The sequence below is a fragment of the Pseudonaja textilis genome, chromosome 1, assembly GCF_049901715.1.
Source record: "Pseudonaja textilis isolate UNSWEBS1 chromosome 1, rPseTex1.2, whole genome shotgun sequence".
Taxonomy (NCBI): domain Eukaryota; kingdom Metazoa; phylum Chordata; class Lepidosauria; order Squamata; family Elapidae; genus Pseudonaja; species Pseudonaja textilis.
The window spans coordinates 144,902,208-144,920,101 of NC_141990.1; the positions used below are offsets into that span (position 1 = coordinate 144,902,208).

Genomic DNA, 17,894 nt, shown 5'->3' on the forward strand with positions numbered 1-17,894 from the left:
TGTGCTACAAGTTAATTAATTACCACCACGACGTGATCTTATCATAGGCATGCAGAAACAAGAACGCGGATGCCTACGTGGTCTACTTAAAGATTTATGATAGGTAGAGTATGTTCACATCTTTGCTGAAGGAAGCTCCGGCAAGATTCACGGCTGTGCAAATTAGCAGAGCCAAAATCTGTCAAGTACGTCCACTCAATGGGCAGCTTCTGCCTTTCAGAAAGGAGTACACTAGATTTCCCAGTCAGAACCACCCATCCATATGCTGGGTTAAGTGTTTCGGGGACGGGGGAAAAGAAAAGAGACTGAGGCTGGGGAAAATTAATGTAGTGTGCAGGTGTATACGTGTGTGCATGGACATATTTGTATCTGTATTTGTTTCTTAACTTGTATATGAGAAAAGAGGAAAGAAGAAAACTCTTGTGTAGGTATTGAGTGCAGGTACATATTTATTTTTCTCTGGTAGAAAAATAGCATATAAATATATGGTTTAATTCTTCAGCGATTAAATATATTGTGCAAATGTTCAGATCATGCTTTTTGGAAGTTTAAAATCTAAATGCTAAAATCACTGAAGAAAAGTAATATTCAGTAATTTGACAAGAATGTTTAATAGTATCTCTGGGTTTTATCAGTTGACAAAAGCATATAAAAAGGGACCATTTAAATAACCTTTGATTTTTCTTCATCAGCTTGAACAAGCAAGTGATTCAGAAAACGCTGCTTAGTCCTCATCAAATCAAAGCAACTATTTCTTTTTACAAAAATACTCTTTGGCGTAATTGTCACTGTTTAAGTGCTGTTGCTCTTTCCTTTAAAACCTGTAGCATTTAGACCCCCCGCTCTCTCTCTTTTTAGTGTCTTCTTGCTTTCTCTTTCAAGCGTGTGAATTTACAGCTTTAGCAAGAATGGAAAAATATGATTCTTAAACTTTACATCTGTGTATATCTGAAATGCTGCCCATGCAGAAAAATAATTAAACAAAAATGTATGCAGATGTTGACCAAATGATGTATGTTGTGTAAAATCTCATGTCCTACATATCAGAAATTTATCCTGGATCTAGTAAAAATAAATCTATAATATGAATTGGAATCAGATTAGGAAGGGACAATTTAAGTCCCTTCCATTTTATTCAGTCTACTCTATTATGACTGAATCTCCAATGAACTCCACTTGTACCTATAATGAAATGCAAATCTCCATTCCCCTATAGGCTGCAGTCCTCTATGTACTTAATAGGGAACCAGCACCAATGAATTTAATGAGGTGTACAAGTTAGCATTTTTGAATAAGAGAACAGTTGATTTATCATTCTATGCTCACCTAGAACTTGTCCCAGAATATAACTTGGCACATATATTTTAGAGCAGTTTGAAATCAAGTGATGTAACAGTGTAAAAATGTAATAATTCCATCCCTCCACAAAGAAATATAAAATCAAAGATAAATAGACAATTGGTCATTTACTATTGTAATCTTCAAGAATGATTTAGAACTGCATGTAAAAATTATACCTTGGCTCTTTATTTAAGTTAAGGCATGACCAAACAGAACAATTTGAATTGCTAATTCTATAATTTCATTATCTTGTGGGAGACCCAAAAACTGTCTTACTCATAAGAGTTCCCCAAAACATTTAATTCCCATTCAATTTTCTCATGAACATTTATCAGCCAATATAATATTCTCTATTCAATCACTCCTACAAAGCTTTGTTTACTTTTCTGGAATGAAGAGGAAGCATTAGCCACACACGTACATAAGTAAAAATTGTTCAGTATGTATATGTGCATCATACATACAGAATCTGAGAGCGTTCAAAGTTTTCTCAGCAATCCTTAAGGCACACGTATTATTCTCATATTAAATCCAACTTAAGTGACAAATATGGAGAAATATCATATATCATTATTGCTTCTGATGTTTGATAATGTCAGCGGATCAAGACACTGTCACTGATGCCATCGGTATCATGTTGCTATTGACTAGTTCAGGGGTCCCCCAATCCCAGGTCCATGGACCAGCACTGGCCCCACGCCTGCCAGGAACCAGTCCACACAAGCAAGTGAATCCCCATCCTTGCAAATATGGAACCATGAAACCATGCCCCCGCCTGGTCTGTGGAAAAGCTGCTCTCCACAGAACCAGTCTGCAGTGCCCAAAAAAAGTTGGCGGCCGCTGGACTAGTTGGGTTAATAAGCAGAATGAAGAGAAGGTCCCATCAATTCCAAAGCCTTCATCTGAGTGCCCACTCAAACTTCTCTCCCTTGTCCTCTCTCACCTGAGGATTCCTGATCATACCAAGGCTAAAAAATCTTGCATCCTTCTTTCCAATATTGGAAACATAGGGATGTTATGTTGCTGATGCATCTTCTGTTTTTTAAGATGCTTCAAAGCACATTGCTGCCGGCAATGTGGGAGGCAAGGAAGCAAGGACACTGATTTATTTGTATATTACTGAGTCACTATATTTCAGGTTCTTTACCACCACTACAATCCTCACACACTGGTTAAAATTCATTTGACTTCATTAACCTAAAGCATTTCATCAGCGTCCAGTTCTTCTAGGCTTTAACAGTATCTGCACTGGTCAGTGGCTTCTGTACCAACTGGAAGATCAACTTTAGTTGCTTTCATAGGCTGAGTGATTGGCATGCATGCTGTTGAATGGCTAATGAAGCAGAATCATTCATATACCTTAGAAGAGGGTCCTGGAAGATGTACTGACTCCAGGGAGTCATCCAACCTGGATTGCCTCCGGTATGATGTATCAATAATTCTCTGCTGTAGGTTAAATATAATAGAAGCAAGAACAGACAACTAGCAGGAAGCCTGATTATTTATTAATCTGTTTACTATAACATTTGTCCCCAGGCAATCTATTTTGCAGTTTTGATCATGATGAGACATAACCCAATGAATTAGATTAGGTTTAGAGATAATAGCCTTCCTAGAACCATATGGTGAGATTTTTGCATGAGTGGTAGATAGATAGATATCTAGCAGGTAGGTAGGTAGGTAGGTAGGTAGATAGATAGATAGATAGATAGATAGATAGATAGATAGATAGATAGATAGATAGGCAGACAGACAGACAGACATAGATAGAGATAGGTAGAGATATTCAGATATAGATATATAGATACAGAGATAAAGAGGTAGATAGAGAGATAGAGATAGAGATGTACGTATATAGCTATATAGAGATAGAGAAAGAGACAGAAAGAGAGGGAGAGAGGGAGATCCTCATATTTAAGCTCAAATGCAATTGAATCCCTCCTACTATGAGAGGGCTGGCTCTGTGTTAACAAATTAGGGCTGTTTATTTTGTGCTGTTTTCAGCTAGCTGCACTTAACCTTAACTAACGTTAATGGGATATATAGACTTGTACAAAGTTAAGTAACAAGAGGGTGGCTGAGTCACCTGAACTCACTGTTGTATATTGAAATCAAAAAAATTAATGTTTCATCTAATAAAAAAACAAAAAAAACAAGTATAGCATATTTGGTAGACCAAGGCACAAAATGTGTATACTTTCATAGCTTTAGGAAATAAAGTGATCGAACTCTTTGCTGGGAGATGTGTCTTTTGTCACCTGAGGCTATATTGTTCCTACCAGCAGTAATAGTAATTTATTACCATCACTGAGGGTTATTTTTGTTCAACCTGACCCATTTTCTCTAATCCCGAGCAACTGCATTGTAATGGGATGATGCTATCTTCATGTATTATACATGTACAGTTGTCATATCTGATAAAACTACACTCACTTTATGTCAAGGTGGACATCAACATTTATATATATTAGGGTAGCTTTTCAACAGACAACAGCACAGACAAAAGAAGCAAGTAGGTTGTGTATGTTGCTTAGTATAGATTGTAATCCTATCAGTCATAACAATTATGCCAGTATTAAGCAATTTCTTAATGTTCCCTTAACCCAAGACAGGACTTAAGTTGGTTGCAATTACTTTAAAATTGTATTTCATAGAATTATATTCTCCATATGAAATTTTCATTATTTTTAGTGTGAGATTTAAAACAGAAGGATCCTAACAGTAGGGAGTAAACAGAATTTTCCATATCTGGTATTTCCACATTTTCCCCCTGGTATTAAAAATGATTTTTGCATCAATTTTGAGAAACTATCTTGTATTGGATGAAAAGTCTACACTATTCTGTAATGGATGTCTGATTTGGATCTCAATTCTTTTTTATCCTCAGCTTTCAGGGCTTATGACAAAGGGTTGTGGCCTCCATCTTCAATATAGCTCCTCCTTGGTAAATGCATTGTCTTTTAAAGCTCATGTGGCCTCACAGGTTTGAGACAAGACCTTTCCTTAATCTGGAGGTGCTATGAATTTAACCAGGGACCTTCCGAAAGCAAGTGTGTGCCCTGGCACTGATTCAGAGCCTCTTCTCAGTCTTCATGAAACATTCCGATCCTGGCTACACAATGGCCATTACAATTCATATATTTTAATTAGCGGTAGAAAATGTCAGGATAAAACTTCACACTGAGTGATTCTCTTATGTGCTAGTTAAACGTTTGATATCAGCTGAAGAAAGAACAGCCAGTGCACTGATGCTTTCCGAGTTCTTTTGAACTAGCAAAAAATGGAATGGCTAATGGCTTAAAGGGACCCCCTTCTGCTGGTGATGCAATGTCCTTCCCCCAAACCACGTCACCGCTGTTTGACCACTTCACATATCACACACTGTTATTTAATGTTGCAATATGGCAATTTATTGAAACATCGCTTTGATCTTTATCAGGAACTAGCAGCTTAATGAATAGTGCCTGCTCATCACATGGACCTCGATGTTTGTTATTCTACATATGTAATTGTAGGGCATAATCCCTCAAGGTTTTCCTCCAATTGAAAGAAATGAGAGGACTACATCCCAAATGTTGTGGATTTTTTCTCCCTCATGCATTAGAAATGGGATTCATTACCCCTCACCCTTTTTTTTCCCAGTATCCAACCTTCCAGAACTCCATTCATTTGGTCCAAGAGGTATCCCACCATGAAAAACATCAACATAAATATTGATGAACGCAACCACCTTTGTAGCCTTAATACGGTGTTTAGATAAGGAGAAGGGGGGGAGGGGAAGGGAGAGAGAGGGAAGGAGAGAGCCCCCCGCCTCAATATATGGTGCTCCAGGGATCTGGCCCAAATAGATAGTCCTCTATGCTCTTTTGCCAGCTGACAGATGGTAGCATTTTTTGTTCAGTGCTTAAATTACTGTACTCGACAGCAATTTCACTTGATTCCTACCATGCTTTCCTTTGTAAGCATTTTGAATGGCAGTTAGTTTAGGAGGTGGTGAATCTCAGGCCTTTCCAACAGCCTCAGCATCATGGTCAGTCCTCTTGCATGATGAGGGCTGGAATCCTGGAACATATGGCTGAGTTCTAGCTTGAGGGTCAGATCTGTCAGAGCACTTGGCTTTCCATGATAGTGCTGTTGCAGCATAGCTCCTTTTAGGTATGGGGACAAATATGAAATCTAGTTAAGAACAATCTCTTCCCTGGACTGCAATGTCAAAATTCATCCACAGATGGCCAGATAATGGCAGTGCTTCTTAATGCTAACTTTCAGCTGGAAAATACCTCAATAAGTTTATTGTGATGTTTGTAGAAACATTAAAAATGGGAGGAGACAATCTCAATAATGTTAAAAATCCCTTCCTCGTTTTCTTCCCTGACAAATAACCTGGCCGCTCAATTTCTTGTTGCCCTGGTCTCCTGAAAAAATAAATAAATAAAAGAGTTTCCACTTGTGAAATAATCCAGTTCTGCAGAAGGGACTGTCAGCCTCTGATTGAAGGCCTTCAGCAAGGGAGACTCCACTGCTCTTCCAGCATGCCACTTCTCATGTGCTCACAATGAAGTCATTTCTTGTAAGGTTCAACTAAAATCTCCGTTTAGGTCAATCCATGCCTTTGGGGAAGCAAAGAGCAAGTCTTTGTCATCTTTGATGATATTAAGTAGAATGTTGATGTGTTGTGTTGTACCCTTCTAATAACTAATATTAACCGCTACATTTTCCTCTAGACAATTGTTGGTAATCTTTTAAATTACACTGAGGTAGTTCTGTAAGAGTATTTTGATCCAGAATATAGGAACCTGTTCTGACCCAAACTATTTTCCAATAAAACAAATATGAACCAAAAGGAACAGAAACCTTTTAATGATTCTTACAAATCCCCGGTTAAAAGGCTGCTGCAAACTAATTAACTTTAATAAGCACAAGCCTTGCCAAAACTGTGCGAGGCTACCAAAAATAACAGATAAGGTTACCTAGAAATATTTTACAATGCAAGAGTCTTCAAATGCCAACTAAGATACTGCAATGTCCATAAGTTTCGAGTTTCAAAACTTCTTTGCTTCCTGCAGAGAACGTTCATTGCACAGCTGCCTTTTATCTTGTTGAAGGAGGGGCCATTACCTTGCAGTCTTACTCCCGAGTTGTTCGTGCTGCTGCAGCTGCTCTTTCCTATGAGCAACCCCACGCACATGCACACTTGGTACAGGCTCCTCGGGAACCTCCTCATCGCTGCTGCCAGCCCCCACAATCTCTGAAGGCAGCAGTCCACTCCCTGATGGTCCAGGCCCCTCCTCTGAGTCCTCGCTATCCTCATCCATCCGCACCTGCTGCTGGCTAACTACAACAGAACCAGAGGTCCTCTTTAGCAAGCAGAAATCATGTAAAAAAAATAGAGAATCACATCTGAAGCTAGATGATGATGATGATAACCATAATAACAATGGAAAAAAATAACACAATGTGTGCCTTTAATGCTTGTAGTGATCTCAATGAATGAATTAAAAGCATTGAAGTTTATTTAAACAACTGCAAAATTTCAATCCTCTAGTCTAGGACATGGGTGCAAAGTCATCATGTCATGTTGCCGTCACGCGATGTTTCATGATATTTTTCCCATTCATGGAGCTGGGGTGGGCGTGAGCTGGGCGTGACGCATCCACCCAGTGGGTCACCAGTTTGACACCCCTGGTCTAGGAGGATTGGGAAGGGAGATATCACAAAACAGAATTGAAGTGATTCATGCAAGCTGTGGTTTGATTACTTGTTAAACAGGAAAGGGATAAATGATGGGCTTCTATATAATTATGGGAGGTAGGTGTGACTGCATGTGGGTATTTTTTTTTTTTTACTCTAGATCACGGATTCTTTAACTTTCAGGACCAAACCAGCTTCCCCATATTAATGACTGAAGATGAACAAGACCCTTTAAGCTGAGGTTGTGGCTATCTCATATACCACTGGTAGCTCTGGTGACAGATGACAAATATCTTGAAGTAAAAAGCAATTTACCAGAGGATACATGCTAGCAAAAATGGAATGCGTGCCAAGTGCCCAAAGGCTTTCTCCAATGTTTTATTCAAAGCCTGTTCTAATTTGCTCTAACACCCTATCGTTCCCTCGTTCATGAAATATCAAATATCATGTTCTATCACTGCACTTTTTTTAATAGACATTGGCACTTGGAAGAGGCTGGAATGATCCAACAGGGCCGTCAATGCTATTCTCATTTTTCTCTCTCTCCAAAAATATACCCTAGCCCTTTGTAGCATCAAAGCTACAAACTGATTTTGGGACCAGGGCGGGAAATTACGGTACCTATTCTTCTCAGCACGGCTTGGGCTGCTCCCCATGGGGTTTGCGCTACCAATTAGTCTCTGCCTGATGGATGGCTGCACGTTGGATGCTCATTCAATTTGCTTATTGGCGCTGTGTCTGTGTCTGCTTTTTGCTGCCTGCATTGCAGATGGAGGCAGGCACTCACGTGGGGTTAAAAAGGCAGAGAATGGGGCGATTTCAAACACAGAGACAGGCAACATGAACCAGGACTTGCTTGACACGCTAAGATGGGGAAAGAGACATTCCCAATGCCATCTGGCAACTTGCCAGGGACTTTTGCATTGCTACTTTCACAATTCACAAACAGTGTGAAAGTTAAAAAGTTATCTATATTTATAAAAGCGAAATACCATTCAGGCATCATCAGAAAATCTCCAGAATCGTAAAGCCTACAAACCTGGAATTTGGCATGTATCCTCTTGGCTTCAAGGTGCTCACTAAGAAAGGATTTTCCGAAATGACCATCAGAGCATTAGTATTTCATATATTATTATTAACACGCTCTGATGCTAAGGAGTTCTACTCCCCCTCCCCATCTGAAAAGAAATCTATTCCAAATGCAAAACACAAGCAGAGGAGTTTCAGTTTCAGTTTCACAGCACCAAGCAGCTTTAGTAGAGAACAGTTGAGATAAGCCACGCCCAGGCTCCTTGCTGTCTCCTTGCTCACACAGGAAATACTGTTTCAGTTTCTAAACAGCCCTCAGTTCTCTCACACACTGATAGAACAATAGCCAGATGAATACCAATGGATGCTGGTAGGCAGAGGCAGAATCTTCCCCCCCAAAACTAAGCCCAATCACATAGTTTTGTAGCAAAGCATGGATATCAAGCTAGTATTGATATATTTAGTTGATCATACTTTCTTGTTCTTCTTTCTTGGTCCATTATAGCTGTTATTATTTGAACCCAAGGAACCTTTAAAAAATGGTTTCATACAATCTTGCTAGTGGAATAATATAAAGTAACATTCTTTATTAATAATGGAAAAATCATAATATTTTATATAAACCAGCTTCAGTAAGAATTGCGAATCAGGATGGCAAACTAATATTTGTTTTTCATATTGGGAAGGCGAAGCATCTAAACAAAGGTACAGTTATACAATGAAATAATGCCCACTCACTGGAACCAAACAAAATAAATAGCTTTGTGCGTGTGTATGTGTAGTGTGTGTGTGGGGTGGGGTGGGGGGGCATTGCTCACATGTGGGTATGCAAAGGGGGGAGGCAGGGAAGCCTTTTCGAAAACTCAGAACTTGTTGTTGCTTTAGCTCTGCAAGTCATAATCACAACAAACTGCAATGTTGATGATGGCTGTATTTTCATTGTATACATATGCATCATCGTATATACAGCACGTTGTAAATACAGGCAATCCAAATAACCCAAAGAATCACATCAGGCTGTTCTCTGTCACACTTGGCTGACATGCTCTCAGATGTACTAGATGCAGTTTCTACACTACTGGAAATAAGGAGGACGCTGCTTGCTATCATTTAATGTCTGACCTCCCACTGTATCTTTTTAAATAAAGAGACCTGTCTCAGAATGAGCAGAGTGTCTGCTTGTGCAAATGGTGATACGGGAACCCTAAATCTAGGGCATGAAAATTATTCTGTTTGAAAAAAAAAATGCTTTCAAATATTTGGTATAACTAAAGTGAATTCCATAGTGGGTTTAATTGTTTTTTTCTAAAATTGTGATTTTAAAGTCTCTTCTAATGTTTATCTTTTTGCTTGATAGGTATTCATTCAGCTCCAGTAGAAAATGATGATCATGCTGGAGAAATGGTGAGTAGATAACTTATTCATCTAAAAAGTGAAATTTATTAGGTCACTTTTGAAGGAGGAGGATTGGCGGGGCCTGGGGGAAGAGTTAAGAGAGGGATCAGCCTAGAATTGTTGTATTCCCACAAGCAGTCTAAGTGTTCAACCTCTCTTGAATTATAGTTGACTAGATTCTTTTAAATAGGCATGAGCAATAAATCAGCTTAATCGGAACTTAACACATGGTCCTGATTATTTGCACCTGACAACTTTCACAGATTATTAGAAATTCTTGCATGCTCTAGAGCAGGGCTGTCAAACTTGCGGCCCATGGGCCGGATGCGCCATGTGCTGGCCGTGTTCACTCCCAGTTTAGTGAAGGGGGAAAAAGTCATGATAGGTCATGTGACGCTGCCGTGATGATGTGAGTTTGACATCCCTGCTCTAAAGAGACATAAAATGCCTTGTACATAGGCATTACCATGTTTTAATAGGTGACAATGCCTCTGTTTGGAGTAAGGACCATTCAGAAAAATGGAGCAAGGGACAAGGTCAGGAGTCTTTTGAGAACAAGATAATTTAATGAACTGGGTGGCCTCCTCTTCTCTCATGCATTTTTTTCCCTGGATTGTGCCCAATTCAACATTTCCATGTGGATGTCAAACCAGGGAAATGTTCATTCTCTTCCCATATTTCTGTTGTCAACCAAAACAATCTCTTCTAGGGAGTCAACAGATTTTTAAAATATTAAAAACAGGATCACGCAATATTTACGTTGAGACTCCTTAAGTCTAGCTGAAGTCACAGGAATTCCAGCTACTATGTCTCATTACATAATATTTCATAGCAGGTCCAAATCATGGTAGCCTATCATAGAATCTTTCCGTAAGTGTCCCTGAATTAACTTAGCCGTATATGAAATAAAAACAATTGGAATTGTGCAGTACTTCATAGTACAATGCAAGATATCTGACTAATGTTTATATAATTTTAGAGCTTTTATATTGTCTGTCTTCTTTAAAAAAAAGCAGGACCACCATATCTTTCTTAGTAGATACTAAAATTGAGATCAGTGCAGGAAGAAGATGATGTAACAAGGAGTGCAGAAAATGTTGATGGCCAGCTGGCTACAAAACTACTGTACCTTGACCCCAAATTAGGCAGCATGATTCTATGGGCATTAGATACCGCAAAAATATGGCTGAAGTCTTCATATGGGGTTGGAGGCCTTTTGAAATAAGTAAGGCATATAAAAAAAAACCACCATTTTTGTTGGTGTCACGTCCTTTGGAAATCTAGTGGCTTAAACTTTTGGATTTCCTCCTCTTATTTATATCTTGATGGGGAAAATAAAGATGCTATTATTTAGCTGGGTACTTTTTTTGTTTTTTTGAGCAACTATTAAATAACTTAGAAATTAAGTTTCTTTTGCTTCAGGATGACTTACTCACTTGGAATCTTCCAATTATAAATTTGTTTTCCATGTTTGTGATTTTAATCAGCTCGAATATTTGGTTAAAATAGAATATTTCAAAACGAAATGAATCATCTTCCTTTTTTGCTTTTGATCTAGATAACCCGATGTATTATAGAAGTCCTTTTGAACAGTCTGTCAAAAGGCAACACTCCGCTTATTAATCCACAGTGTAGGGAGCTTCTGAAGAAAGGTAAGTGCATATCTTAAAAAAAAAACACCTAACATACTTTCCATGACCAGCCTTTATAAAATTATACAATAATTTTACAATATTGTAAAATATACAATATTGTAATATTTATGTACTGTGGACGGGGAGCCTTCCAAAATCGCTCAGTTACAACTTCCAGCAGATTTTACCATTACTACTAGAGATTGCTGAGAATTGAAGCTCAGCAATATCAGAAGAAACGTATTCCAAGTTTCTACCCAGTGTAAACGGAATCAACAGTAGCTTAAAAATCCACCACCTTTCATATTGATGTATTTATTAAATTGATCGGACTGCCTGAAGTGGATTCTAAGAGATATGGCATTATGTATAGAGGGTTGTAGGAGGCATTTCTGGGAAAGTGAAGCTTTCCAGCAAGCACACTATGGAGCTCAAGTTTACTGCTTCTTTTCTGAAGAACCATATTGTGGTGGAATCTCCAGCTAGAGTGGAGTGTGAACTGAAGAGACTGTCAAGCTTGGGATCCCTCCAGTGATGGAAGCAACAGAGGTCAGAACCCACTTAAAATCCCTGAAGCCTTTATCTGCCTGTTCCCAAGTTAATGGAACCACCTGGCAATTTCAAGGGTCCCCTGGAGTCCTCAAGCCTGTTGGCATAACCAGGTCTTGAGGGATTTTCAGAAACTCAAGAATTATGTGGTCAATCTTATCTCTCTAAAGGAGAAGATTCCATAATAAGGGTGCTCAGCAGAAAAGGCCCACTTCCTAGGGCCTACCAAATGTAGGCCTCTAGACTATGGAACCTGTAAGATACCCATTCCGTGAGATCTTTTCAGACAAGCCCAGTAGCTGAAAACTGGCTCACTGAAGAGTACAAATGTTAATGCAAATAGCAATGTGAATACTAATATTCAGAAAGCTGACAACAGTTATTAGGTTCCAAGTGCAGTTACTGATTATGAGTCCACATGCACTCTGTTCAATAGAATTCTGATCTGACACAAGTAACACACACACACACACACCCAAGTCTGAATGGAAAACATGATGAAGAATACCTAAAAAATGGGATTTGTTAGGGCTGGAGATCCACTTGCCTCAACCCCTTAGTATTTGCTCAGGAAGCTTGGGCTGAGAACTGTTTATATTATTTTTATAATATATTAGTATTATTGTAATATATTAACATATTATGGCATAAAACAATACAAGTGGTAAATTAAGTATTTGATTTCTGAGTAAAGTCTGGGTGAAAAATTTCATTCATTCGTTCATTCATTCCTATAGCCTGCCATCTCACTCGATGACTCTGGATGGCTTACAGTTCAAAAATATATATTACAATGAAGGCAGTAAAATATTTTAAACCAACAAAAAACAATGAAAGCATCCAAAATAAATATACACAGCAGCAGAGATATTCGGCCAGTTAGACATATAGCCAGGAAATGGGGCCCTTGAAACAGTCATCACCTCGGGCTTGGGAACATTTTAAACAATTTAGTTTTAAAAGGGGACATGAATAGGCATATATATATATACAATCATAATGATAACCTTATTTATTCATCAAAAATAAGGACTCCCATGTTCTAGGGTCAAGGACAAGCTAAAATAGCAAATGTACCTAAGCTTCTTCTTGACAGATAAACGTTTTTAGGCAAGAACCCAGGTAACAGGGGCATGCTTTTAAAAGAGTAAGTAGTCCTCCATGTGCATTCTGTGACATGATTTTTTCCCCCTTAGGTCAGATTAAATATTTGTATCCGTTCAGACTGTAAATACTTATCCAAAAATTTCTGATTTCTACCCATAATGCCCATAGAAGAGCCCTTTGTTTTCTTTGCTACAGCTTGATGGCATGGCTGTTGCCAGGTGAGGGAATGTTGGGGCAATAGTGAGCAAGTGATGAAGTCACCACTGATCATTGTGAGGTATGCACAAAGTAATAATAGTACAAAGAAAAAAAATTCCATGGTTGTTGATTCTCTTTGGGAGATCCTGAAGAGAAGTGGAAGTAAAATGGAAAGTGGAAGAAAAATCAGGGACAGAAGACAAATAGCTCACAATGAATATGAAAATATAATGGTATTATAATGAGGAATTCCTCAGCGTGTTTTGTTTTGTTGCAGGTGAACAGCAAAAACAAAAAGAGAAAAATGTACAGCAAGGCATGGAACTTGGCACAAGAACCTTGTCAGAATCAGAAGAATTATCTAAGCAGTCAGGAGGGACTGTGAGGGAAGAACAAGATGTGAGTGAAGAAGAGTTTAAAAGACAGACAGAAGGAGATGCTAAGTGGCATCTGGAAACAAAAAAATATGGGGGAAGCAGCAACCAACAAACTGCCTCTCAAGGGACCTCTTATGCTTTGGATAGAGATCATAAAGAAGAAAAAAAGAAAGAGAATGAAAAAGGAGCAGAGGAAGATAATCACAAAAGAAATCACCCCAATGGAGATGGAGGCAAAGAAAAAAAGGCCAGTGGAGAAGTAGAATCTGAGCCTCTAGAGAAAAAGTCTGTTCTTACATCTGGGAAAGTGAACGAGGAAGATTACAAGCATTCTCATGGCCAAAAGTATGTGGAAGAAATAATTAAGAGTCAAGAAAGGGAAAATGAAGACAGTGAGGAGGAGGAGGAAGAAAAGGAAGAGGAGGAGGAGGAAGAGGAGGAGAGTAATGAAAAGTATCGTCATAGTTTTCATGAAGAATTTGAAGATTCTTCAGAGCGGGATGGTGACGAAACAGAGAAGCAAGACCACAAATCAGGACATTACCAAAAAAACCCAAGATTGGGTAAGTCCTCTGAATACAACAATCATCATATTGGTGAGAAAAGGGGTTCATCTGAAGAGCCTAGTGAGGAAGAAAGTGAATTCTGGGCTAAAATGAGTCACCACCCCAACCATTATGAGAGAGGACATTACTTTGTGGAGCCAAGAAATGCTATTGAAACGCATAGGTCTGAGGAAATGGAGAGAGAGAACAGGAACCAAGGATACTGGGATCAACACTACCCCAGCCAAGAGGATAGTGATGAAGACATGAAGCCACAGAGTGAGGAAAATGAAAGGAAACAGTATCAGTACATGAGGAAAAGACTTTTCGGTGGACCATCGAGGGAGAGCAGACATCACTACGAAGTAAGGCTCCCTTACAGCAAAGCAAGGAAGGGAAATGGAGGTATGAAACAAAGCCATGATAGCATAAATGAGAAACCACACCATGACCAACCAAGTGTACAGCTAGAGATGGCAAAACCACAAAACAAGGAGAGAGAAGATGGAGGGCAGCGACTCAACAGCCAAGAAGAAAATCACTATCCTAGAAATGATGGAGAGCTAGAAACTCCACACTACAGCGAGAGAGGAAAACACTTTGAGAATAAAAGGACTCTTCTGCTAGAGGAGGGCTACCCAAGGAGCCACTATCTTGTAGAAAATGTAAAAAGAGCTTTAAAATCATTTTATTCCCAACAGCCCAGGTGGAAAAACAGATCTGTGGACAAGAACGCCGACATCATCAATCCGCTGTTGGAGAGTGAAGAAGAACTCAAGTCCCACTTGAACAAGAGGGAATTCTTTCCTGAATATAATGATTATGACTTGTGGGAGAAGAAACAGATCTTGGATAGCTTAAACCCCAAACAGGACAACAATAACAACCCTGAGAGGCTATACAAACCTGAGATAAAAAGGCAGTATGATAGAATGGATGAGCTGGCCCACCTTCTGAGCTATCGGAAGAAATCGGCAGAATTTCCAGAACTGTACAGCTCAAAAGAAGACGTTGAAAGGGGACACGTAATAAGAAGTGGCAAGGACAAATTTAATCAGAGGCCTCTGACACCAGAAGAGGTATTTATTTTATGATTTCTAAGAAAACTAGAACAATTCTTTTCTTTAAGAAAAGTCTTTTATTTCAGCAAAATAATACAGTATGTGGCTAGGTGCAACATGACCATACGTTAGGCTTATATTCTCAGTGTCATGTTGACGACTTTGTATGCGATCAAAAAGTCTGAAGCCCTGTTATTTCAGGCTTCATACAGAATTCAAGTAACAGACAGGACTGTCAGTGTGTTCCAGTTAATAATCTGGCTTTAGCTGTCTTTCACTTAGCCTTCTCTGTCTTTAGGTATCATTTACATTTGTACTTCACTGGAATGATGCAACCTGCTGAAGTTGCTTCATGATTGCCCTACTGAAATTGTCAGCAAAACTGGATCTTAAGAGGAGGGAAGAAAAATCTTTGAGTGTTAAAAATATCTAGAAAGCTGTCAATCAAAGACATGTTCTGATTTATTTAGTGTAGAGGATGTTAAGACTCCATGTAACTTATTTGAAGTGATTGTACAATCTACTTAGTGGCTGTCTAAGTCAACTTCTTTGTGATGGCATGGCAAAGCATTGGCTAAGGCAAGAAGAGGTGACTGTTTTTTTGTAAATAACTTTCTTCTGGGGATAATCTGTAACCATCTTTCTAGCTATGGACCAAGCTAGAGCAAAACCTTAGTTCTGGTTTCATTTCTTATAAAATATCTGAACAAAAGGTAAGCTCCAGGAAGTCATATATATATATATATTTTAAGAAAGGCATTCAAGATTGTAATCCACTAGACTCATTCTTCTTGCTTTAAATTGATCTAGTTAAAATAGTTGCCTTTCTGGACTGGTATCAGCTAAGGCATGCAAATATTTTATGTTCTCAATAGTCTTCCAGCATTGCTTTTAAGGCATTCACCACATTTTTCACTGTAACATGGATGAGGACTAACTAAAATGCTGAATAGGGAATACTTTGACCCAGACCAATCACCTAATCTAAGGGTATACTCAAGCAAGATATATCATACATCCATACATATACATACGTGCATACATATGTGCTTAGCTGCATGATACTTAACACTACATCATCACAATAGTGACCTGTTTAAAATTGAGTAACCAACATTTCATTTGAAATCTGTTGCTCTGTTGCTCTGTTCTGTTCATGTGTTCATTTTAATTCTGGGCTGCGGGCCTCATTTCCTCCCATGCTTCCTATTTAGAAATAGTCAGATTTCTATCAGGCTGCCTATGTTTTCAGGAGTGACACATCCTGACTTTCAATATTACACAACGTGGTATATCATGTCTCACTGAAATAACTGTACAAGCAAGTGTGCATGGAGTGACATAACTGCCATACTATAAATTCATGTTCTGGGAAAACCATCCCACCACATAACTTGGTCAAGTGCCAAATATTCTTAACATTAACTATGTGGATGTAGAGAAGAATTAAAGCATGAAGATGATTTCTGGTCATTTTGGTAAAACGAAAACAACTGGCACTTACAAACTGATTCCTAGAGAAACTGCAGTTCTCTATAAATACTAAGTCGAACTCACAAATGTGAGTTACTATAGTACACAAACATAATAATGGCACAGGTTAGCATCACATGATTGATCTCCAAGTTTAGGAATCTTCACTATGCTTTGATGGAAAGTCAGATTAATACATCGTGCTCTCCTTACGGAAACGGATCACATGAATCACAAAAATAGAATGAATGAGTATTTAGAAGCTCTTCCCTACATTTCCTTTCTCAGTTTTCTTGAGTGAAATTTGGGAGATAATGCATGTACAAAAGTTTATTGCAATAAAACCACATTTTAAAAGTATTTTGCAAATGCTACATAATTTAAATCTAGTAAAATAGAATGTTTAATTCTCATAGAACCTTGAGTACTTTTTTCTGATCAATTTCTTGACTGTTGTGAAAGCCTTAATAGAAAATGCTACTGGAAGAGCCAGGAAAAGTAACTAGAGCTACATTAGAATTAAAAATCCAAACATAATAGGACGAGCAGTAGTACTTAGACTTGCATAATGCTTCGCAGTGCTTTACAGCCCTCTCTAAGCAGTTTACAGAGTCAGCCTCTTGCCCCCAACAATCTGGGTCCTCATTTTGCCCATCTCAGAAGGATGGAAGGCTGAATCAACCTTGAGCCTGGGGAGATCCGAACTGCCAAACTGCAGGCAGCCAGCAGTCAGTAGAAGTAGCCTGCAGTACTGCATTCTAACCACTGCGCCACATCATACTTGTATGTGAGCCATGATCAAATCTAATTAAATCTAAATCTAATAAGATCACTCAGCAGTACAGTTGCATGGATTTCTAACAATCAAATGCTCAGAATAAAAAAGTGATCTATGCTTTTAAGGTCATAATTTACATGGATTTCCTTTTCCATTATCACAGGAGAAAGAACTGGAAAACCTGGCTGCTATGGATTTGGAACTGCAGAAGATAGCTGAAAAATTCAACAATAATCAGAGAGGATGAATGTTATTTGACATAATGTGGTATGGTGAAGAGTAGCTTTATTTAAAGTATCCCGTATTTACTAGTAAAGTCACTGCCTCAAATGTTGTTCTTCTCCCCAATTAGAAATAGTTTATCATCCTTTAAATATATAATTTACAATAGTACGAAGCATCTTTCTGTTCCAAAAGATTTGTTCAGATCAGCATGAATTCTTGCCTTATGAATTTTGAAATGTATGAGGATAATTGTGTGTGCGTTCTTCAGAAATATATTATCTCGGTAAAAAATAATAAACTTTACATTGTCTACATACCATAGTTAACTGCATGTGCTCCTGCATAACTTGTTTATGATTTACATAGTTAGATTTGTCAGAGGAGACACAGTAACATGCTTATAAGTCTATATTGAAGCTATTTTTTTATTCCTTATAAAATAGTAGTACATTCTGTAGTACCATAAAATTTACTTTGGGAGTCTGACAGCA

General features: G+C 38.4%; 1 protein-coding gene across 1 annotated transcript in view; it reads left to right on the forward strand.

Moving 5' to 3' along the window:
* CHGB (chromogranin B) overlaps window positions 1-17,724 on the forward strand; it is an 18,065-nt gene extending 341 nt beyond the window's left edge. The window contains exons 2-5 of the mRNA XM_026710388.2: window positions 9,419-9,465; window positions 11,015-11,108; window positions 13,222-14,945; window positions 17,342-17,724. Of these exons, the coding sequence (XP_026566173.2) occupies window positions 9,419-9,465; window positions 11,015-11,108; window positions 13,222-14,945; window positions 17,342-17,425 (1,949 nt within the window). The 3' untranslated portion in view covers window positions 17,426-17,724. The remainder of the gene's footprint in view (window positions 1-9,418; window positions 9,466-11,014; window positions 11,109-13,221; window positions 14,946-17,341) is intronic.
* The last annotated feature ends 170 nt before the right edge of the window (window positions 17,725-17,894 follow it).